Source organism: Drosophila pseudoobscura, chromosome X, assembly GCF_009870125.1.
Source record: "Drosophila pseudoobscura strain MV-25-SWS-2005 chromosome X, UCI_Dpse_MV25, whole genome shotgun sequence".
NCBI classification, from domain to species: domain Eukaryota; kingdom Metazoa; phylum Arthropoda; class Insecta; order Diptera; family Drosophilidae; genus Drosophila; species Drosophila pseudoobscura.
Genome location: NC_046683.1, coordinates 33,443,520 through 33,468,683, shown reverse-complemented (window position 1 = coordinate 33,468,683; position 25,164 = coordinate 33,443,520). Strand labels below are relative to the sequence as shown.

The 25,164-nt window shown below is 39.8% G+C and overlaps 1 protein-coding gene across 15 annotated transcripts in view; it reads left to right on the top strand.

Annotated features, from left to right (window-relative positions):
* Positions 1-25,164, top strand: part of mmd (disintegrin and metalloproteinase domain-containing protein mind-meld) — a 557,313-nt gene that overhangs the window by 394,164 nt on the left and 137,985 nt on the right. For 14 of the 15 annotated variants that reach the window (XM_033383140.1, XM_033383136.1, XM_033383138.1 and 11 more), the window contains 2 exons: positions 6,064-6,222; positions 6,302-6,363. In XM_033383140.1, the coding sequence (XP_033239031.1) occupies positions 6,064-6,222; positions 6,302-6,363 (221 nt within the window). Of the gene's footprint in view, positions 1-6,063; positions 6,223-6,301; positions 6,364-25,164 lie in introns of those variants that run through there. The other variant, XM_033383147.1, reaches the window with a different exon arrangement.

The following is a 25,164-nucleotide window of genomic DNA, read 5'->3' as shown; positions in this document are numbered from 1 at the left end:
ATTAGAACCCAAAAGGCACGAGGGAGCGCGCGGGGTTTCAATTCCCTTTTCGCCTGTACTTCGTCTCTACCGCGACCCCGCTGCCCATCGGTTTCGTCTGTTCAGCAATTCTGGACTCTCGAGCCTCAGCACCGTCGAAGCGATGGTCGCGGATCGCCGATGTCTTTGGAACGGCACAGTGGGATCTTTGGCCGTCTCAGCTTGCTAAATTAGTTAGTGAATATGAGTTCAATAAATATTTGCATTGAGTACTTACATATATATAAACTTTGAGTGCTTATATCTCCTAAACTAAAACTATCTTGAAAATTCGATTGGAAAATTCCCTATTAGATGCGTACATTAAATTTATCTAAAGCACTCATACAATTTTTTGACTATTTCGGCTGAGTCCCCACTGTGCCGCGCCAAAGACATCAGCGACCACGCTGCCCTACGGTTTCGGCACGCAGACGATTCATATTTTGTTTTTGTATTCTTTCTCTCGAGACACACCGACTCGACGCTGACCGAGGCATTGACGAAGCCGAGTAGCATTTCGGAGGCGAAGGTAGAGTAAAAGAGAATTGAAGTAATAGCCCCGAGCGCCCGTACCATGAAGCGTCAAACGAAAATTGACAAAGAATTTGTTCCTCATGCAACATCTTGGTATTGTAAAGTCTTTGGTAGAAGTGCCCGCCCAAATCTAAACAAATTTTTTTATCGCGTAAATCAAGAAAACGTTCAAAACTTCATGTGGCTTCTCGCCTATTGTCTTTTTATACCCGATACTCAAAATGAGTATTGGGGTATATTAGATTTGGGGTAAAAGTGGATGTGTGTAACGTCCAGAAGGAATCGTTTCCGACCGCAGAAAGTATATATATTCTTAATCAGTATCAATATCCGAGTCGATTGAGCTATGTCTGTCTGTCCGTCCGTCCGTCTGTCCGTCTGTCCGTCCCCTTCAGCGCCTAGTGCTCAAAGACTATAAGAGCTAGAGCAACGATGTTTTGGATCCACACTTCTGTGATATGTCACTGCTAAAAAAATATTTCAAAACTTTGCCCCGCCTACTTCCGCCCCCACAAAGGGCGAAAATCTGTGGCATCCACAATTTCCACGATACGAGAAAACTAAAAACGCCGAATCGTAGAAGATGACTATATCTTCTAGAGTGCAAAATCTGAACCAGATTGTATAATTATTATAGCCAGAATCAAGAAAACAATTTAATTTTTTCTCGCTCTGTTTCTCTCTAAAAACCAAAAACGCAGAATCGTAGAGAATGACCATATCTTTTAGAATTGAATCGTATTATTATTATAGCCAGCATCAAGAAAACAATTTCAAAGTCTCTCTCTAACACACACGTAGCATAGCCGGCTTTGCTTAGAGTAAAACATTAGCGCCTAGATCTCAGAGACTATAAAAGCTAGAGCAACCAAATTTGGTATCCACACTCCTAATATATCGGACTATATTTCGCCACACCCCCTTCCGCCCCCGCAAAGGACGAAAATCTGGGGCATCCACAAATCTCAGAGACTATTAAGGCTAGAGTAACCAAATTTGGTACACAAACACCTTTGAGATGTCACTATAAAACGTATATCTCAAAATTTCGCCCCACCTCCTTCCGCCCCCACAAAGGACGAAAATCTGTTGCATCCACAATATTGCAGATTCGAGAAAACTAAAAACGCAGAATCATAGAGAATGACCATATCTATCCAGTTGTTGAATTTGGATCAGATCGGATAATTTTTATAGCCGAAAAGAAAAAAAAAAATTTTCAGTGGCTACGCAGAGCCCGACGTCACGCTCAGACTGATTTTCTGATTTTTTCTAGCACGCACTCTTTGTGGTGTCCTTTAATATTAGTGGCGTCTGCCGGAGGAGAGCCATACTGACTTAGTATCGGGTATAACTGTAGAGTTGCGGTGTCCGCAGCAACTCACAACGTTCCCCCTCGTTTTTATTTGTCCTTAATCAGATCAGACGATACTCAAATTAGAAAAACTTTCTACGGTCGAGAATGGCCATAAGTATTTTTCGCTGGCGCCGAGTGTGATTAGGTTTACATGCTCTCTATGTTTATATTGATTTGAGTTTTTTTACAATTAAAATTTGTTAAAAATTAAAATTTGTAATAAAATAAATAATAAAAGCAAGAATTAATGTAATTTTTGTGTAGAATGGAGGAGAACAATGAACGAAAAAAGGGCAGCCAATATTGGATAAATCCATACTTGCGGGAGGGAGTTAATAACATGATTTTTATTTCTATGTAAATTCATTCGACTGTTTTTGCTAGGTTAAGTTTTGCATTATTATTTAATTATTTTATTCAATCCGCTTACACGCTTCCTCCTTTTTTGTTGTTCATTCCTTACTTATTCGTCGACGAAAGATGGAATATTTATTTATTTCTCTCGTGCACAGCGAACCATACAGTATATAGATGTGCCAGTTCACATCCGACGAGAACCGACGGCGTTTGCATAATTTTTATAATTTATAATCAACCTGTTTAAAATAAGCAAATAAATGTGTAATTATATTATTGTAATATTTTATATTTTGTGGTATAAATCAAACAAATAACAGCTTTTATTTTATTTCCCACGCCCTAGTGTTCCATACCCATACCCCCCCTGCCCATTCTTCATTTATTTTGTTGCGGTGGACTACTCCATCAAAAGACCTAAAACAAGAACCAAAATCAAATTTCAGTTTTAGCGGACAGCAATACTAAACACACAGACCTGAGAGAGTTCAAAAAATCTGAAAAAATCATACAATCACATATTTTTGTCGAAACATATTGCGTGTGTACTAACACATGTAACACAGTACTCTGGGGTACGGAACGCGCTAGCCAGTGTGTGACGCTTTTGTTGTATGAACTAGCACATCTATATACTCTATGGTTAGTACTATGTGACGAACCGGTGATTTTCTTATATTATATTCGACTTATTGGAACAGGCTTGTGTTGATACTAGAAAATACTATAAAATACCAAAATTCTACATGAGGGACCAAAAAGCTGTTCTATGGTGGGTTTTTTTCGTGGTTGCGGGGGCTTTAATTCTCTTTTCACCTATGCTTTGTCTCTGACCGCGGGCCGCTAGCTACGCCGCCTTCGTCTGTTCAGCTCGTCTGTGCTCCCAGAACTCTACAAGTGCACAATCTTTGGCGAGCCCAAAAGCCTCTGGTTCAAAATCGAATGGAATAATACAATATTTTCCTCGAGACTGGAACCGACTGCGACTCGCGAAATACTGTGCATTTGTTGTAGGATTCTGGAACGAACTCAGCTGCGCAAGGCATTGACAACCAGACAAAGCCGTGTATTCATTGGTCAGAATAATGATAGCATAAAAGAGAATTTAAGTACCAGTACCCTGCAACCCAGTACCAAGAAGCGTCAAACAACATTTGAAATGGAATTTGTTCCTGGTGCAATATCTTGGTAACAGAGATAGCAAAACTTATGAGCAAAACTTGCAGTGAGACGCGTAAGCTTCCAATTGAGCTGGGAGCAGTGCTGCTGCAGAAATGATCAATTGTTACGCTTTTTAGATCCAATTTTGCTAGCTGGCAGGGAATGCGTGTTGGAAAACATCATTTTGTCACAATTAGTGCCTTATTCGTCGACTGATAGCCGGGAGACGTATTAAGACACGGCTACGAACATTTATTTTCCGTTTGTCGCTAATGCTATTTCTCTCTTCGCAGAAAAGTTAGCACAATTAAATGTCGCAACACTATAATTGTATTGTCTTTAATAGTACTAGGCAACAAAATTTTACTTTTTATTTACGCTTCGAACCAAACCGAATTTTTCTGATAGATTTGAGACTTTATAATTGTTAATTGTTAAAACACGATACATTTTGAATTTTAAAGCTTAATATTTTCCAGACAGTAAGCTAATGAGCTATAACTGTATTTATTAGCTTTTCAAAATTGAAACTCAATAAAACCAGATGTAAGATACATAAGTTATTTAAAAAAAGACGAACTACCTCTGAAGCATAAAAAAATACCAGTTGGTAACCATTAAATAAAAAATAACAATGATTCATTAAAAAATGTTAAAGCCCACATATAACATAATAAGTCGATTTGGTTAATAGCGTAAATTAAAAGTTCAGTTTTGTTGCCTAGTGTAAATATTGAAGATGTTGGAAACTAAAAACTTGAAACTATTGAGCTTATACACAGCCTCAAATAAAAATGGATGCTCTGGGTGCTGTAAGCTGTGAGGCTATTTACATTATGTATATATATATATGTATATATATGTATATATGTATACATATATATATACATAAATATATATATTTATGTATATATATGTATATATGTGCATATATATTTATGTATATATATTCGATATTCTCTGAATATACGTAAGCGTGAAAGTCGGGCCGATCCATTTTTCCGCTTAGGGCCCAACATAGACGAAACTGACTTTGAGCAATGGTGGTGCTTTCTGCTGAGTGAGCCTGATGTGTTCCGACAAGCTAAAAGCTATCAATGCTTTAATCACAAACCATCAATGCAAATATGAATACAATGTACAATGCAATTTATTACATACATATGTTTATTTATTTTATTTTTTTGTCATACGGTTTGCTCATATCACATATACATATACACAAACAGCCACAAATATAGCCGAATAGACAGCCCAGTTTTTGTCAGACACTACACAGACACGATAAATGACCCCATGTCTATTGCAAAAATTCATCCATTACCGTCATATACATACATACATACATATACATATACATATGTAATTATCATCCCTGTGCATCGGTGCATTTATAATTCCATGATCTTCCATTACAACTATTATACTCCGCTTCCTTTACTGTCTGCACAAATGTGTTGAGTCTCTTTAATACAGTGTCCGACAGCATGCAGAATACACACAGAGCATAATGACATCTAAGCTTCCATACAAACTATTAACATAATTTTCCTGCCTTAATCGATGTCCATTACCATTTCACCTCGTTTGTATAAATGTCTTTCTTTCTTTATTGAAAACAATATGAATGGCATTCTCCTTTTTTATTTACAATTTTTTTTTTAGTGTCTGTAAAAAAGTTTGCTTAGAACACCCCAAATTAATTTATTAGTGTTTTTTTGTTATGCATTTGTGTGTTTTAAAAGAAATATTTTGATTGATTTTGAAAAAAATTAAGAAAATATTGTTCAACTCCTTCACTGGGAGTTTTTGTTTTATGCTTAGTTACAATTTTCGAATTTTTCTAACATTTTATAGATATTATTTTTCTACGACACATTACGTCTAGAACATTAAGTATACATATGTACATATGTATATATGTATGAATGTACATACATACATATATGCTTTTGCACATGATCATATTCTTTCATAGTCCATTAAAATATGTAGGATTATGGATTTGTATGTATTTACACATATGTATAGATATTTGTGCTCACATGTCAATGTATACTTAATACTAACATTTTAATACTCGATATAAATTATTTTCACTACCTAAAACCATGTATTAATCAAAAATCTCATTGTACCATTTCGTTTCCTGACAACAATCGACAATAAAATCAATATAATGATCCATCAAACAAAATATCAATAAAAACAAAATTAAATACGATCCAAATCGAAATCGATCCAATCTAAATTGAACTTCATGAAATAAATAAATCAACGCTTCCTTATAAATACACACACACACGCTACAACACACAATTGAATCGCGTGAATGTGTGTTTATGGGGACATGCTTATGCCTCATATGCTTCGTTTATACCGTATATCGTTCCACCAACCGAATCAAACCAAACCAAACGTCCCAACATGACTAAACACATTGAAATTAAATGATATTCTCTAATGAAATAAAATATTTCCGATAACTTAATATACATATACATAAAACATGGAAAACTATACAAATTGATTTTATACATACTATATGACCTGTGTGTATGCATCTATAATATAAATATAAATGAAATAAACAACTACCACATCGATATTGGCGCTGACGTACGTCGATATAGACGCAAGACTACTACAATGAAGTACGATCCGCCCTACTCGAAGAAACCGATTACAAAGAGCTATGGCGGTGCGACGACGGCACCAAACCATCATTCCGTTGAGGAGGTTTCCTTGGATGGCTCCAGCAAGTTAGTCTATGCCAATCAGACGGGTTTCAGGTGAGTATTTGAGTCGATCGAAATAAGATTAGCTCCCGCATCAATTATGATAATGGATCTTGATTTTCGTCATTCTCAGGGACAAAGTCGTTCATGGACGTCGCTACACAACTGGTGGCGAGGACGATCAGTCACATGCAGGTTAATACATTCTTATATTTATGGTTTTTTTGTTTGTTAATAATACATATAAACCTATCAGTGTGACCGATAATAATTCCATTGATAAAAAAATGTATTTTGTATTTCTCGTCGTTAAGGTTTGCCTAATAACAGTAACTAGTTTTTTCGTATTTTTGTGGCATCTATTGTATTAAAATTTTTGTATTTCAAAAAAAGTTTTTATATTGCGTTCATAACAAAGAAATCAAAATTAAAAAGAAGGGAAGCTTTTAATCTTATCAAATTATATTTCTCTCTATTATATATAATAGTAAAGACTATACAATACCAAGATGTTGCATGAGCGACCAAAAAGCTGTTCTATGGCGGGTCCTAACATTAGAACCACAAAGGCACGAGGGAGCGCGCGGGGTTTCAATTCCCTTTTCCCTTGTACTTCGTCTCTACCGCGACCCCGCTGCCTATCGGTTTCGTCTGTTCGGCCATTCTGGACTCTCGAGCCTCAGCACCGTCGAAGCGGTGGTCGCGGATCGCCGATGTCTTTGGAGCGGCACAGTGGGACCTTTAGCCGTCTCAGCTTGCTAAATTAGCTAGTGAATATGAGTTCAATAATTTTTGCATTGAGTACTTACATATATATAAACTTTGAGTGCTTATATCTCCTAAACTAAAACTATCTTGAAAATTCGATTGGAAAATTCCCTATTAGATGCGTACATTAAATTTATCTAAAGCACTCATACAATTTTTTGACTATTTCGGCTGAGTCCCCACTGTGCCGCGCCAAAGACATCAGCGACCACGCTGCCCTACGGTTTCGGCACGCAGACGATTCATATTTTGTTTTTGTATTCTTTCTCTCGAGACACACCGACTCGACGCTGACCGAGGCATTGACGAAGCCGAGTAGCATTTCGGAGGCGAAGGTAGAGTAAAAGAGAATTGAAGTAATAGCCCCGAGCGCCCGTACCATGAAGCGTCAAACGAAAATTGAAAAAGAATTTGTTCCTCATGCAACATCTTGGTATTGTATAGTCTTTGATAATAGTCTTGGGTCATTGTCGTCGCCCGAAATTTTATTTTCACAGATACAAATGACTGAAACGTGGATTCTAAAAAATCTCGGACAATCGGGGGTAGTTTTTGTTGCTTATAAAACTGTCATCATTGTACCCATACGAAGATTTTGTAATTTTTCTGTCATTTCACGTTTGGTCGCTGTTAAGACCTTAAAAGAAAAGTCTAGACATTTGCGAGTTGAGTTTTAAATTCAACCTGAATTTTATTCTTAAAATCAGAGCCTTATATGTGATTTGACAATGAGGTAGGAGGTACAATTTTGTATTCTATAATTTTCGTTAGACCTACGAAAAGGATACATTTTAGTGCGGGTGTCTGCATTGGTTAAGTGTTTTCTCCACTTGTGTTTTGTTGTAGTATCTTTTAATGGGTTACAGATCTTTGTTTACACCCGAACTGTCATTTCTTATCTTTTTTATGTGATTTTTTTAGAGATCAGTTTTTTGGATACATGTGTGAATGTGTACAATAATATGTTTATGATTGAACATTCTGTAAGGGGCCGAAAGTGGCATGGTCTCGACCAGAGACCGCAAATAATAATTATCAATTATAAGTTTAAAAAAATTGAGGCACAAAAAAACACCAAGAAGAGTGGGAAAAATAGACATACATACATATGTTATTTTTTTACGGCAAATTTCAAATTTGTTCTAAATTTTTTTAATTATTAAAATTATTTTAAATGATAAAAATTAAAAAATTATTTTTATATATACATTTTTATACAAAAATTAACACATACAAATTATGTTCAATTTTTATTATAAAAATTGAAAATAAAAGTTATGATTTAATTTTTATTATAAAAAATGAATTCAGATCATATATAGTCCTATATATATGACCTACGCATTAATACCTTTCAAATGATATATAATATGTATGTATGTACATTGTATGTTCATACATTTGTATGTAAGTATATTTAATTATCCGCTTAGGCACTTGCCCAAACCGCCTAATCAGCGGCTAATGTGTATTAATTAATGGTATTAATTATTATTAATTAATGGTATTAATGCGTAGCTTATATATAGGACTATATATGATCTGGCTCCTTTGTTTCAAAAGATATTTTAATTCAATTTTTATTTTCAATTGTTATAATACAAATTGAAAATAATTTTGATGTGTTAATTTTTATATAAAAATGTATATATACAAAATATTTTTTAGTTTTTATCATTTAAATTAAATTAAATAGTTTAAAACAATTTAAAACAAAATTTAACAAATAAATCTCATTCCTTAATTTTTTTTATACAAATTATAATCGTTACGGTCCCTGGTTTTGACGGACTCATTCTCCTCAAAGGTTTATACTTTATTCTCTTGGTCATCTCCAACGCCTTCTATAATTTCTGAGATATTTGTTTACCACTTTCTTAACTTCCTTTACATGCCGTTTAACCATCCAGTATCGAGTCGGCACCTGTCATCAGGTTGTCTATATAAAAATCATTCGTTATGATGTCCCTAATTGCTTGATTTTTGCAATTATCTGCTATTGCAACAAGCACCCGGTTGCAAAGTAGGGTGCTAAAGCTGTACCGTACGTAACGGTTGTGAGTTTATACTCTTTTAACTTTTCGTTTGGATATCTCTCCATACCATGTGAACATATTGTTGATCTTCTTTATACAATTTATTTGCCCGTACATTTTTTCAATGTCAGCTCTGCCGTTAGACTAAAATCTCTTATGACTCCTGGATGGGGCAAATAATATTTCCCATCTTCTTTGGACTGTACCATATGTCCTAAGTTTTTATATTCATGCATGAACTTTACATCATTTTCTTTTAATGTTTTAATATTGCTGAGCTTTCTTTCTAAATTTTAAAATCGCGCTATAGCTTGGGGTTTTGAATCTCTTAGATCCTTTTCTTTTTTAAATGGTATTTTAACCACATACCTGCCATTCTCATATCTTCTTGTTGTTTCCAAGAAATTAGGAGCATTTCACACATCTTCTTCTACGTCGTTCTTTTCACTTTCCAATTCCCAGAACCGTTCTAAGTCCCCAACTTCAATTGTTGTCGCCACAATAAAGCTTTCATCAGTTTCGGATGAATTATTGCTTCAATATTTAGAGGACCTTTATTACAATCACGAGTTCTTACCCATAAAGTAACTTTGTACTTTGAAGTGCAAGAGCCTGTAGATGACACTCCACTTACCGCGGTGCTCTCTCTTTTTTTGTACTAAGGTGAATATTTGCGCAGCTTCCGGTGAAATTATATTACATTGCGACCCACAATCAATTAGAGCTCCATTCCTTGCCCTTACATTAATAAGTGCTGTGGCTAATAACGCTTGTTCTTTTATTAAGCAAGGGTTAACATTTCCCCTCTTTTCGCATCCCACTTACACTTTCCGATAAGCATTTCTTATACATACCATGCCTACAGCATTTAGTGCAAAGGTGCTGTTTTTTAATCAACTGGCCTCTATCTATCGGACTCATTCCCTTAAACTTATAGCAGTGATTTATGGTATGTCCTGCCATTTTACATAGCGGACAATTTTTTTTTTTTTTTACCATATAGCACTACGTTTTTCAACGGTTTCCACTCTTTATCCTGCGACGTGTAAAGAGAAGTGTACCGTTGTTCTAAAAATTCCATAACATCTGGAAATGCTTGGATCTCCTTTGTCCTTTTTATATGACTTTCATATAATTGTGAGGTTGTTGAACTTTTCACTCTTTTTCACGCGAAAATAACATTAACTCCTTCTGTGATTTCTGTGACTGTAATTGTGACTTTAATTTGATTAAATGTATTGACTCATTTATAGAATCAGAAAACCATTTAATATATTTCGCTGAATCGTGATCTAGCACTGGTAAGTCTAGTAGACAATTCAGCTGATCCGAAAGTATTTTTTATACCCGATACTCAAAATGAGGATTGGGGTATATTAGATTTGTGGTAAAAGTGGATGTGTGTAACGTCCAGAAGGAATCGTTTCCGACCCCATAAAGTATATATATTCTTGATCAGCATCAATAGCTGAGTCGATTGAGCCATGTCTGTCCGTCTGTCCGTCCGTCCGTCTCTCCGTCTGGCCGTCCCCTTCAGCGCCTAGTGCTCAAAGACTATAAGAGCTAGAGCAACGATGTTTTGGATCCACACTTCTGTGATATGTCACTGCTACAAAAATATTTCAAAACTTTGCCCCGCCCACTTCCGCCCCCACAAAGGGCGAAAATCTGTGACATCCACAATTTCAACGATACGAGAAAACTAAAAACGCAGAATCGTAGAAGATGTCTATATCTTCTAGAGTGTAAATTCTGAACCAGATCGTATAATTACGAATCAAGAATCAAGAAAACAATTTCACTCTTTCTCGCTCTGTCTCACTCTAATACACAGGTTTCATGGTCGGTTTTGCCAATTGCAAAATATGAGTTCAAGGATCTCAGAACCCATAAGAGCTAGAGCAACCAAATTTGGTATCCACACTCCTGTGATATCGGACCTTGACCGTTTTGTGTCAAAATTTCGCCGCACACCCTTCCGCCCCCACAAAGGACGAAAATCTGGGGCAACCACAAATCTCAGAGACTATTAAGGCTAGAGTAACCAAATTTGGTACACACACTCCTTTGAGATGTAACTATAAAACGTATATCTCAAAATCGCCGCACCCCTTTCCGCCCCCACAAAGAACGAAAATCTGTTGCATCCACAATATTGCAGATTCGAGAAAACTAAAAACGCAGAATCATAGAGAATGACCATATCTATCCAGTTGCTGAATTTGGATCAGATCGGATAATTTTTATAGCCGAAAAGAAAAAAAACAATTTTCAGTGGCTACGCAGCGCCCGACGTCACGCTCAGACTGATTTTCTGTCTCTCTCGCACGCACTCTTTGTTGTGTCGTTTAATATTAGCGCCGTCTGCCGGAGGAGAGCCATACTGACTTAGTATCGGGTATAACTGTAGAGTTGCGGTGTCCGCAGCAACTCACAACGTTCCCCCTCGTTTTCGTTTATTTTCATACCCCTTGGTCAGCAATTCGCACTACTTCTACTTTCGGAAGATCAGGAAAATCGATATCTTCTTTTTTTATCGTGGCCCCTCTACAATCCACGCTGTTCTCCTGATCTACGGTTTGTATCTTAACTTCTAGGTTGCTTAACATGCTTTGAATATCAAATTCCAAATTGCCGATCTGGTCGTCGAAGCTGTCGTTTGTGTCATAGCTATTATAAAACTCCTCAATTTTTGAGCTCAGTTTTTTATTGAGGAACTCAATTTTTTCTTGAACGTTGACATGCAATGGCTACATCTTGCAAGAGGCGATGCAATTACTGCATCGTCAAGTGGCCCGTCTGAAACCAGCAGAAGGCTGTTAGGCGAGCATACAGGAAAATTAGCACTAAAATTACTAAGGGATGCTGCATGCATTCAAAATAAAAATTCCACTACAATTACTAGTTACTAGAAAGTTGTGTAAGGATTAGTAATTTAATAAAAGGAAGAGAATTAGTGGAGGATATAATATGGTAGAGGGAATTATAATCCGAGCATAAGACCCTAAACGGTTCATGCAAGGAATAATTCGATCTACAAAGTGGAAGGAACAACGGTATAAAGTTTCTAGTCAGTCTAATAGGAATCGTCTATGTCACCCCTGATCAAGTTGTGCATAAATATCACACCAAGCATTTTTCTACGGTTAACTAAGGATGGGAGGTTTACTAATAATAGTCTACTAGAGTAAGATGGGAGTCTTACACCCGCATCCCAGTTAAGGCCCCGCAGAGCAAAGAGTAAAAAGTTTTTCTGTACTGATTCTATACGGTCCTGGTGTACTTTGTACTGAGGGCACCATACACAGGAGCCGTATTCTAAGATCGGACGAACAAGCGAGGTATAGAGAGTCTTTGTTATATAGGGGTCGTCAAATTCCTTTGACCACCTCTTTATAAACCCAAGCACGCCCATGGCCTTATTTACCATGGTAGAAATGTGTTCGGAAAACTTTAACTTGGGATCTAACATAACACCCAGATCATCCACCAGGGTAATTCTCCCAAGAGAACCCCCCAATAGGGTGTAGGGAGCCAACAAAGGGTTAGAACGATGAAATGTCATAACTTTGCATTTCGAGGCATTAAGGTGTAACAAGTTTGCACAACACCATGACTGAAAGCTATTGAGATCGGACATTCATATTCATGCATGAACTTTACATCATTTTCTTTTAAAGTTTTTTTATTGCTGAGCTTTCTTTCTAAATTGTAAAATCGCGCTATAGCTTGGGGTTTTTCTCGCGCATCAACGTTTGCATCGCCCACACTCTCTCGTGAGCATAAGCGGGCCTGCTGCTCGCATTGTTGCTCTCACTCTCTCTGGATTGCCTATGCTCTCCCTCTTTGTGGACTTTTCTTTTGTGTCTCTGCTCGTTTCCTGCACTTCGTTGGATCATCTGCTCTGAATTATTGCCGCTGCTGCTGATTGTCGGGCTCGCTCTGCTGTCTGCTCTCCCATTTTACCTGCGCTCTCACTCTGTACTTTTATTATTCGTGCACAGTGATTCTACCGCTGTAAATAATGGCAATCGTTTGTAGTGCAAAGAAATGTGAATTGGGTGGTGTAATCATTGGTGATTCATTCCTTAGCTGCTAGCTGTGCGACAATTTTGCCCACATAAAATGTGCTGGTGGCGGAAATTATGGCCGGCTAAACGATCTGATCTCGAAACGCATGGGCCTGTCTTGGTCATGTCTGGTTTGTCGGGAGATTGAGGCCGAAATGCGCATATTTATGAGACAGACTCGAAGTGGATTTCTGGATGCCCGGAAACAATTTGTGGCTTTCAACGAGAAATTCCTTGCCCTTGAATCTCAGTCTCTTGGGCTCAAACTCTTGAGCGAATCGCCTAGACGGAAAATTCCGCATAATGATACCAATCTCTTGCAACCTAATCCGATTGGTACGCCTGCCTTCCACCTTCATCCATCGGAAGCATTTGTTACTCCGTGTGGTCATGCCTCGCCGTTATCTGTAAATCCTCCAACGGTGGCTCCGGTGTTCTTTACACCGAGCAATGTGCTTCCTTCGAGCATCCAAGTTCCCAACAGCATCAATCCCATTCCTGCAGTTTCTGCTGCCGTCACTTCTGACGTGGTGAGTGCTCCTAGTCCGGGTGTGTTGTTTGCTGGTGATGTCTTGCCAATTCCTGCTCCAGCCGATGCTGCCAATTCTTGTGCCCCAGGACCCAGGACAGGAGGAGATCTCTTTTAGGAGTGGCTCCACCATCTCGATCTCGTTCGGGACTTCAACTTAGAGCAAATATTTGTTTCTCGTTTTATTCCTGAGGCTACAACGGAGGACGTTAAATAACATCTTTTCTCTAAACTTAACGCTTCGCCTGATGATATAGTTGTGACTAAATTTACATTTAGCGCCACATATCATCCTTTAAAATTCTTCTCCCTGATTCTTTACTATCCAAATCTCTAGAACGGTCAATATAGCCTTAGCATACAATTATGCATGAGTTCCTTCTCAAAGATTCGAACTCGAATAAAAGAATTACCGAACCTGCACCAAAAAACTAATGTAGCATTTTTCTATTCACTATCAGAACGTTCGCAGTATGTGGGCAAGTTGCGTCAAATTCATACTAATAGTGCGTCTTTTGATTTCGATGCCATCGCGTTTACTGAAACCTGGCCTAACTCTTCTGTCAATGATCATGAAATTTTCATTGATAGTTACACTATTTATAGAATGGACCGCCCATCTTTTTCCGGTGGGGTTCTGATTGCAGTCAAATCTGTTTTCTCATCTGAGTTATTCCCATTCAATAACATCCATGGAATTGAATTTATTGCAGTCAAAGTTCGTGTTGGCTCGGCATTTTTCTATTTAACCTGCTCTTACATTCCTCCTAGGTCTGATGCTGAGCTTTACTTACACTAGCAATTACTCTCAGCAATTAATACTTTCGTATCTGCATTATGGTGCAATGATCGAATTATTGTCATGGGGGACTTTAACCTCCCATTTCGTTCTTGGCTACCTTGCGTTACCTTGCGTAACCTGCTGTTTCCCAATTGCCATAATGACTTTATCAATGGGCTAACGGATATTTCCCTTGTCCAAATTAATGCCGTTAAAAACAGACTTCTTGACCTCATGTTTGTTAATAATGCTTCTCATGCTACGGTATCTAGAGCAAGCCCAATATCATTCCCTGAAAATCCTTACCATCCAATCGATATCCCTTGAGTGTACCCGATCTGGTGGTGCTGACAGTTCCATGGCTCCTTGTCACATAAAGTATTTTCGCAAAACAAACTTTATCGATTTAGATCTACATCTCTCGCGTGTTGATTGGTCGTTTCTTTATTCATTACGGAACATAGATACAACTGTTAGCTCGTTTTATAGCTCTATTTACTCCCACCGTAATACATTTGTTCCAGATATCACTGTACCCGTAACGTCCAAGCCTCCCTGGTTCTCCAAGTATTTGTCATATTTAAAAAACAATAAATCCTGGCTCTATAAAAAGTACCAGAAGTCGGGCTCCATGTCGGCCTTAGCTCTATGTTCCTTGCCGTTAATTGTCAGTCTTATAATCATTACCTTTCACAATGTGGTAGTGACTTTCGTAGTGATCTTAAAAAATTCTATTCGTTCGTTAACTCTAAGCGCAAGTCAAACGCTTTTCCTCCGTCCCTTCATTACCAGAACAAAACAGAAGCTTCTGCTGTTGGTATTGAAAATTTATTCGCTACCTTTTTCCAAACAACGTACTCGTCTCATATTTACAACGCATCCACTCCGTATCCGTACCAGCTCCTTCAAGCTAACAGCATTTTTCTGCCCATTTTCGAGGAAAGCGTTCTTCTGGAAGGTTTGTCATCTATGGACATATCGTTTTCTGCGGGTCCAGAAAAGGTACCAAGTTGCATTTTAAAATACTACTGCCCAATCCCTTTGCAAACCCTACCCCTTTCTCTTCAACCTCTCTTTGGAACAGTCTTGTCTACCTGTAATTTGGAATGAGTCCATTATCCTGCTTCACAAAAAAGGTTCAATATAAAATATTGAAACGTATCGTGGTATCGCAAAGCTTTCCGCCATCCCGAAGCTTCCTGAGTTCCTGGTCACCCGGCAACTGCAACATCTTTGTTGCAGCTTGATATCTCCGTCGCAGCACGGTTCTTTCAGACATCGTTTAACATCGACTAACCTTCTTGAGATTTCTAACCTAATCCACCCTGGTTTTCAAAGTGGTTTGCAGACGGATGTAATTTTTACGGACTTCAGCAAGGCATTTTGTGAACCATGCTCTGCTTATTCGCAAGCTCTCTTTATTAGGGTTCCCAACGAATCTTCTAGATTGGATTTTGGTGTTAAACTAATCTTCTTTTCTGAACCTTTCTAAATGCAAACTTATGACATTTTACCGTCGCGCTACACATTTTGTCTCATATGTTCTAGGAAATCATGTCCTCGAGCGAATTTCGAGTTCAAATGACTTCGGAGTCCTTTTTGATCATAAGATGTGTTTTAACAGCCATATATGTAGCTGCAACTGTAAATAAAGCTAAATGTGTTTTAGAGTTCATCAAGCGTTGGTCCAAGGAGTTTGACGACGAAACAACTGTACATCTCGTTCGTACGTCCTATATTGGAGTATTGTTCTTGTGTGTGGAGCCCGCAGTATAAAGAGCAGCAGGTTGTTATTGAATCCGTGCAAAAGCAATTTTTAATTTTTGCCCTTCGGAACTTTAACTGGGACTCGGGTAGAATCTTGACACCCTCCCGGTCTAGGCTAAATCTTATTGACCTGCCGTCGTTGCACTATCGCAGAACATGCAATGGAGTATTGTTCGTGCACAAGCTCCTTCTCGGGATTGTTGACTCCCAAACTCTCATACGTCAGATCGACTTGGCCGTCCCATCTAGACCTACCCGTACTTTTAGGCCAATCCGCTTACCCATATGTAGGTCTAATTATGCCGAAGATGAACCTTTTAGGGTAATATGCCATAATTATAACTCCCTCTGTCATACCTTATCCCCCGAACTATCCCTTAAACTAATAGTATGCAATATTTATAATTACCTAAATTTAACTAACTTTTAACTTCCCTTTTTTCCTCCTTTTGTAATTAAGTACCATTATTAAGAGATAATTTGTTAATTTAATAAATAAAATAACAAAAAAATTCGAAACCTACGTTAATATGTTCCGCTTAATCTCTACCGAAGCACAAAAGTTACTGAATCCGTCGCCTTGATTCATATTCTCGCTGGCATTTTTTGTTTTCTTTTGTCTAATTTTTAAATGAATTAGCAGGTTTGATTAGCTCGCTTCATTCTGATTGATTACCATCTAACTTATCATATAGTCTTATGTTAATATTATTTTTACGTTCGGTGAATAAAAACGCGCAAGTTAAACTAATAGCTTTTTGCTTTAATGAACTTAATGGTGTGTGTTGCTTCGCATTGATATTTTTCTTATGAACTAATTTTACTTCAATAACTTTAAGGGCATCGCGTCCCAGCAATACCGGCAAAGGCAGCATGTTATCATCTACTATGACTTAAACTATAGCCGACTTCGGTATCAAAGACTTATCGATAAAACTTACAGGGCTACCTGTATCAAATAGACTAAAAATACTGACGCTTCTTTATCAACCAAACGGAGGTCATAAAGTGATTAACTGGACAGCTGCTAAATCGTCGTTGTTTTTTTCTCCTGTTTGCTCCTCATCTTGAACTGCAGAGCTGTAGTGGCCATCTTTCGTTTCGGGCACTGCGAATATTGGTGGCTGGTGCTCCAACAGTTGAAACATGCCCCTTCCGGTCTCTTTGGCCGACTGCATTCCTTCATAACGTGCCCAAATTGCCGACAGTTGTAGCAACGCATTGCGCCACCACCTTGCTGCTGCCCTACTGCCATACTCACATTTATTTTTCCCTTTGTCATACCTCCGCTACGAATAACTACGACTCCGGAGCTCTTCTGACTTTATCATAGGTGACCATCTTGACGCCATGTCTGCTTGGCCATGTCTGCTTGCGACGCTATGCTGCACATTGCGACGAAATATTGCAATGCGCTTTCATTATTTGCAATTTTTCGTGCCTCCAGTCGCTTTCCAATGTCGCACGCTGTCACTTTCTGCTCAAAGACGTTGAGCAGTTCTGCTCGCATCAATTCCCAAGTCAGTGACGCCTATACGCCAACCCCTATATGGACGCCACATGGTCGATGTACGCCTTTGCCTATCCGCCTAGCTACCGCTTCACCAATATCCAGCATATCCAGTATCCAGACTCGGATACACCATGGAAAGTCATAATTTCCCCAAAGTTACTTATCCAACTGGTTACAGCCAGGTCGTCATCTCCAGAAAATGGACGCATCAACGCCTCAATGTGTGTCAAGTCGATGCAATCTCTCGGCGTTTCCAACTCCATAGCCTCTTTCTCCGTTTTCAAAACGCTTAATTCGAGATCAGCTAAGCGCTTGCGAGAAACGTACAATTGTTCCAGCTGCTGCAAGCGGCGCGATTCTTCTTCGTATTTATCTGATCGTATGGTCAATTTCGAACAAGCGTTGTCTTGTCGCGCCATGAATGCTTCTCGAGCCTTCTGCACATTTTCATCATATTCTTCTGGCGCCGCCTATGCTGCGTGTTGTGCACTACGGTTGTCTCTCTCTATCTCGCGCTCAACCGGGACTGCAAAAATGTCTGCCTGCATATTCTCGTCTTCGCGTGGGGCCGTATTTCCTAGCTCATGCGTGTCTTCCATGGTTTTTTTCAGTGCTGTACGTAATTGGTGTATGTTGGCATCTTGATCAAAATATACGTTTTGCGCCATATGTCGCTAAGTTCACTTTTGGTTTTCGCTCTTATGTCTGCATAGTTAATCGCAGACGTTTTTGGGCAAACCCCACACCTGATATGTAAACTTTAAATAGCACGTTTTTATTATATGTTCTTCCTTCTTGATCGTCGTATTCGAATGAATGTGTGTTGGCACATCGAGTACATTGTCGAGTACATTGGTGTTTCTCATAATACTATCGATGAGTAAATCTTAAACTAATATTTGTTGGACAGAATTTCGCTGCCGTTGCAAGGGAAGTTCTTGTACCGAAATGTAAAAACGCAACCATTCATATGTAAGGTTTATTTGTGACTAATAAATGCTCTGCTCGCAGGCAGATAGAGACCGAACGAAAGGGAGAACAAAAAAGAGAACGTCGCTTCGTTACGTCTCTCACTCATACATACGTCTACATACTCATATGTCTGTCAATACATGCATGCATTGCTAGAGATGGTCATTCTTCAACAATATTCATATCTTACAAACTAATATTCATATCTTAAAATATATATTTTGTTTTCTTTTCGATGTTTCGGCCTCGAAAACGCCACCGTCGCGAAAAAATATTTTCTTTTTACTAACAATAGATATACATATGTAGTTATCTATTAAAAAAAAACAGCCTGTCCAGCTCGCTTTTTCAAAATTATTAATTGAAACTTCCGTTTCATTAACTTTTTTATATACTCTGTTCCTTCCTACTAGACACTTGTTCAGTCGCAAAGGAGCTGGTTTAACTCCGTGCTCTTACCACAGGGGGGAAACAACGAAGAGTCTCGAAGGACCAAAATGTTAAGACCTTAAAAGAAAAGTCTAGACATTTGCGAGTTGAGTTGTAAATTCGAAAACTGAATTTTTTCTTAAAATCAGAGCCTTATATGTGATTTGACAATGAGGTACGAGGTACACTTTAGTATTCTATAATTATTATTATTGTTAGACCGACGCAAAGGATACATTTTACTGCGGGTGTCTATTTGAGTGCATGCTTGCATCAGTGTTATTATAGGACTGCATTGGTTCAGTGTTTTCTCCACTTGTGTTTTTTTGTAGTATCTTTCAATGGGTTACAGATCTTTGTTTACGCCCGAACTGTCATTTCTTATCTTTTTTATGTGATTTCTTTAGAGATCAGTTTTTTGGATACATGAGTGAACGTGTAAAATAATATGTTTATGTTCCAACATTGTGCAATGGGCCGAAAGTGGCATGGTTTCGACGATAATATGTTCATGTTTGAACAGCTTGCGCGAACCTGTTCATGATCTAAGTCGTCCTTTGTGTTCGGCCATGTTGTTCCAGGGCTGTACTCTATTTTTCCCAGTTGGCTTACCTGGGAAGGATTGACTCTCGAAAGATTGTACCGCCTCGATGTACCTGTGGTCAGAGAAGGAGTTATCATCTAGGACTTTTCATCTTTTGACTATGTTCTTGGGTTCCGCGACGAGTCATGCAGCGAACGAATGTGGCCTCAGTCCAGCATTATAATGATATAATCTTTATCGGTCGTTTGGTGGAAATCCCTGATTATGATTCTGTACCCTCTTTCCGTTTGGAGTTGATACGTATAAGATGGGGTGGTGCATTAATCGTTCCTGAAGTGGCTCTGCAAGGTTCTGTAGGAGTTCACATCAATGCACATGATGCGGAGTCCACCAGCAGGATTTGTCTTCATGTAGAAATTCTCCACGGGAATTAGTTGGGATATTTCCTTTACAGTGGCAGCAATGTTGCTCACTTTAGGAAGAACTATTGGCGGTGGTTTGGTGGGTCGGGATTCAATAGCAGGTGGTTGCTTGTGCTGTGGGAGTAACACGTGAGGGGCCGACAGCATTTGGTATGGTCGCTGCTGGCACTCGCACTCGTGTTGGAACTCCGCACAGTTCATCATCAGTTGATAAATCCATTGCAGATTGAGATGGCTTTGCTTGAGGGAATTTAACAATTTTTTTTGGCGATGTTGGACAAAGGGGAGAGTGGATCTGCAGGCCTTTTGCCTTGGTTGTTGAGTATTTCCTCGACAGCAGTTTGTATACCACTAAGGTGAGGTCAATAACCTCCTGCCGATTTTTAGCTATAAAAGTGGGTTTACAAATAATTATATTTTTCGTTAGGAGGACAATTTTCCTCATGGGACATGTAGGACATCAGCCTCAGATGTGTCCCTTTCAACTCTACGCTTGCCGCCGTTTGTCGCTATCGCTATAATTATGGAGCAAAAATATATTTAGGCGCTTTGTTGCAGTCCGCTCCGCTCTCTTCCATTCGGGGTATAGAAGCAGCGGATGCTGCTTTACAGTGGTCGCCTCGAATTCACGCTTGTCTCCTTATCGTCGACGGGTACTTCGATTTTCTAGGCACCATTCTGTTCGACTGGTTTACCGACATCCGACGTGTAAACCTTTATGGTCACGGAGCTGAGCCCGAAATGGAGTTCGCCTTTGGCAGCCTCAATCGGGGCCAGCGAATCCTCATTAAAGACAACCACCGCCTTGTTTTTAGGGCCATGTGACGTCTCCACTTTGACCACCTTCCAGTCCGATGTTGGAAGGTGGTGGTTGCATCTCTGCAGCATTTTCAGGATGCGATCTGACACTTTCATGGAGGCGGCCATCCATACTCTCGCCCTTGATATTCTGAGCACTTCACTCCAGTCGACGGTGACGAGCTTCACACCTGGGTAGACCTCTCGACTTGCACTACCGCTGCTTTGTCAGCTGTAGGAAGCTTTCGTCTTCGCAGGCTATTATTTTGATGCAGCCCTGGTACCAACCCATGTCTTTGCAGACTACGAGCTTTGCCTCTTTGGCTGAGGGGCTCCCTTCTTCGTCGTTTCTGTGCCAAAGTTCGGCAGCACCTTCGAAGCCCACTAAACCTTTTTAAGCCACTTTTCCGTTGGGCTGGACATCTGGCTTGCTTTCTGCCGACGGATTATGTTGCCAGAACTCCTCCTTTTGGCGTATGTGAACGTTTTGGCTTGGACGCTAGTCGATGGCAGCTCGTCCCCCGCCTCCTGGCTGGTAGACCAGCCGCAGGATTACATAGCCACTCTGCCAAGGTTTCGGTCCTGGGAGTCGATTTACCACCCACCCCGGATCCGGGATAGGACCCCGGTTCATGGGTTCGGATGGGTTCACCCTAGCATTTTGTTTGCTGTGTTGCGGGGTGAGCCAGGCCTTTGGGCAGCATCTCTGTTTGGGATTACTCCCTGTTGGGATTTGAAGGGTGCCAGATTCATGTATGTTTTTGTTTGTTTGCCATCTTGAATTCTGTTCCACTAGCTTCAGAGAATGGGTAAGGTCCTTCCGGCAGAGAACCACTTTTTCCGGATAAGGCATCCTTAGAAGAGGGGACTGCCAAGTTCCAGAGCTCTCCGTTAACGACTGGGCTAGTTTTACTACCCTAGCCTCCCCCTACTCTCCCCAGGGATGCCCGCTTATTCGCAGCTGGCCTACCTATGGAGGTAGTTCGCTCGCTATTCGTCACACGTCCGGTGGCCTCAGCTAGGCCAATTTTAGAGACACCTCCCCAGCTCGTCAGACCAGAATTTTTGCATGTTAATAATGCCAAAACTAATGGTTTCTGACTGCAAGACCAATATTTATATATATATATTTCAGATTTTTAATACGTGTCATCGGTTTAAAGTTAATTAACTTGAGTGTCCAAATCCAACTGTCCTCTACTGCATTTATATTATTATTATGTATTATTATTAGATTAAAAACTCAGCGAATAGTTTAATAGAAACAGATGCACACATAAACATGGCTATCATATCATCTTTCAACTCAGACAAAAGGGTGCGCTAATAGCCAAGCTAATGCGGGCTTAAAACAGTCCAGCCTTAATTCTGAAAGCTCCTTGTTCAGCTAGAGTGTGTGCGAAGGTACAGAAGGTATGGAGGGTAGCATTTCTTAACCCAACTATGTCTAGCTAAATTTTCTTAAGGTAGCTCAATGCTGGAGATCCGTTGATTTTTAGTCGTTCCTTGAGGTCCTTAATGGTCTCCTGGGTACCGCTACTAACTGCTGTTGGTCCACCTGGATTCGTTCAGTGCTCCTTCCCGTTGTTCTGATTCATCTTTCAGCTTGGCCAAATTTTATTTACTGGAGTGCAGCTGCTGGCGCAGATCCTTCATCTCCATGCCATATACTCATGCTGCCTTCTTCCTCGGAGTCTGCCACCTGCTGTTGCAGCCGCTTCAACTCGTCTTCGACCGTCTCTAGGGCATCTTTGCTTCTGTCCGACTGCGCTGTGACAGCTTGCAGTTCCAGTTCCTTTGGCTCGATGGTCGATTCGCGGCTTTTCCTCAGTAATGCGAAGTTCGTCAGAAGGATTTCGTATGCTTCTGAATTTCTCTCCAGCTCCATCCTTTTCACCCGTTTATTTGCAAATGAAGCATCTTCAATTAAATATTCATTGTCATTGGGTTCTTGTCGGTTGATTCCCATTATTCACTTCAGCTTGTACAGTGTGCACTTTTGGGGATGGACGGCATATCAATAGCGATGATCCCCAGGTCCTGACCGCTTTCTCGTATGTTTTTATCTGCATCAGAACCACTGCGCGGCATGTGTTTAAATCCTTGATACCGTCTGTAAAACATTTTGAATCTCTCCAGATAGTCAGTTGGGGTATCATTGTCTGTCGTTGTCTTGAAGCGACTCCCGTGTAGTTTAACCTTGCCCTTCAGTTCCAACCGATGAACTTCCCGCTTGTGGTCACCTCCATCCAATTATTCCTCGACGCTAACATTTCGAATTGTGGCATGATAACTAGGTGTAGAGAATTTTGGTTTGGCTGCTGTCATGTTTTTGCGAGCCAATTTTAGAGACGATTTACTACCTGCCGAATTCTTTCATCAAGACGTATGAAATCTTCATCCAGAAGCTGACCTGCTTCTGAGTATTCCTGGAGTTTCTTGTCATTTCTGGCCCATTTATCTTCCATCTGTTTTTTCATGATTGTGCTTCACCTTGATCCTTTACTTCTATTATCATCGGTTGCTGTTGATCACCTTGACTCTTCATCTACAGCATCATCTGTTGTTGTTGGTTTCCTTGACTCTTTATCTGCGGCATCATCTGTTGCAACATTGCCATGAATTGGTAATTTTCCGCTGTCCGCTGCTTCTCTTCCACTGTCGACTTGAGGTCTTGGTCATCCAAGAACTCACAATTCTCAACATTGAGGCTTGCTTTCTCCATTCAAGCCGCTCGTTGGTAAGCCACGCTCAGCCAATTTCTTCTTCGACTGTTCAACTTTTAGCTCTCCGTATTTAACCATTCTCAAAATTGGTACTTCTTACACCAGCTGTTTCGTTTTTACAGTTCATATTCTGGATTGAGAACGGAGACAGAGAGTAGTTGCTACTTTATCAGGGAGACTTTATTTTCTAAAGGATTTATATGTGGTTCCAAACAACTTCGAGTCAAGACTGACTATTTTTTATATAATCCGACATGACAAAAAATAGTCAGCTTAATAAATCTCCATTCGTTACAGTATTTTAAAATCCATGATTTCCGGTTCATATCAATTTCTATTTGAAAGCATGAATTGAATGTGCGAATGGAATTCAGAAACAACTTTAATCTGGATCCGTGCAGATGAACAAGCCGTTCAATGCGTCTGTAGTTTTACTTTTCCTGATGCGCAACATATACCATCGGAATGTTTAAATTTGACCGCATGAAAATGGAAACATTCTTTCTCCATAGCACCAATCAGCACTTTCGGATGAGCGGAGTATTAAATTGGTGCCGTTGTCTGCTATTTTCTCTATAAGTGTCAATTACGTACCGACGCTCTCATCTCCGTTCCAATTGTATTTGTCAATTCGCACCTCGCGTGATTGAGATTCACTCAATTGTAGCATGCTTACACGCACTTTTTCGTTATCTTGCTGGTCTTGCTCTTCGCATATTTCTAGCTTTATTCCTCGACGGTCCAATTACATTGTTCACTGTAATACACACACAAAATGACTTAATTGCTGTCATTACTGACGACGGCATGTAAACCTTTCAAAGTCGCACTTCAAGAGATCAAAGCATACTTGATTATGGTTACATATTATTTGGGATATTTTGATATGTTTCACAGAAAAAGACTAAAATCTTGGTTAACATCCCATGCACCCTTACTAAATATACAAACAAAATTTCATCGGATGAGCAGTATAGGACGAGTTCGAACAGAAACACCGTGATATAAGGACAGCCAACATAGAACGTGAACTGTCTCAATTTAGCTATGTTAGAGAGAAAGAGAGGAACCACGACCACCAGTTATGTTCTTATGTTAGGTTAGGTTCAGGCGGTAGCCTGAGAGAGTGATGAAACCCTCCCAAGCTCACTTGGACCTATAGAAGGTCCGTTGTGGTGCCGCATGGGCGTGTGCCCCTTCCCAGTGCCTAGAAACCGTGGAGAAACAGGCTGTTGCAAATTAAGGGCAGTCCCATCCGGAGGCTTGGATGAATCTGGACAAGGTTCCCGGTTTGATTTCGGACAGGTCCGAAATGTCTGTTAGGAAAGCAGCCCCGAGAAAACGAAGACGACGATTTCCAAGGGCTGGGCAGTGGCAGAAGAAGTGGGGGACCGATTCCTCCTCTTCCTCGTCGCGACAACTCCTGCAGAAGTCGTTATGAGGGATTGACAGTCTAGAGGCATGAGTGCCAATCTGCCAGTGTCCCGTAATGGCTCGAGTAACTGCAGAGCACTGTGCTCTGCTGAGCCTATACAGCTCGGCTGAGCGCTTCTTCGATCGATATGGCCATATCAATCTTGAGATTGTACAGGAAGCTGTTTGCTGCCATCTCCTATTGGCATTTTGCTCAAACAATTCGTG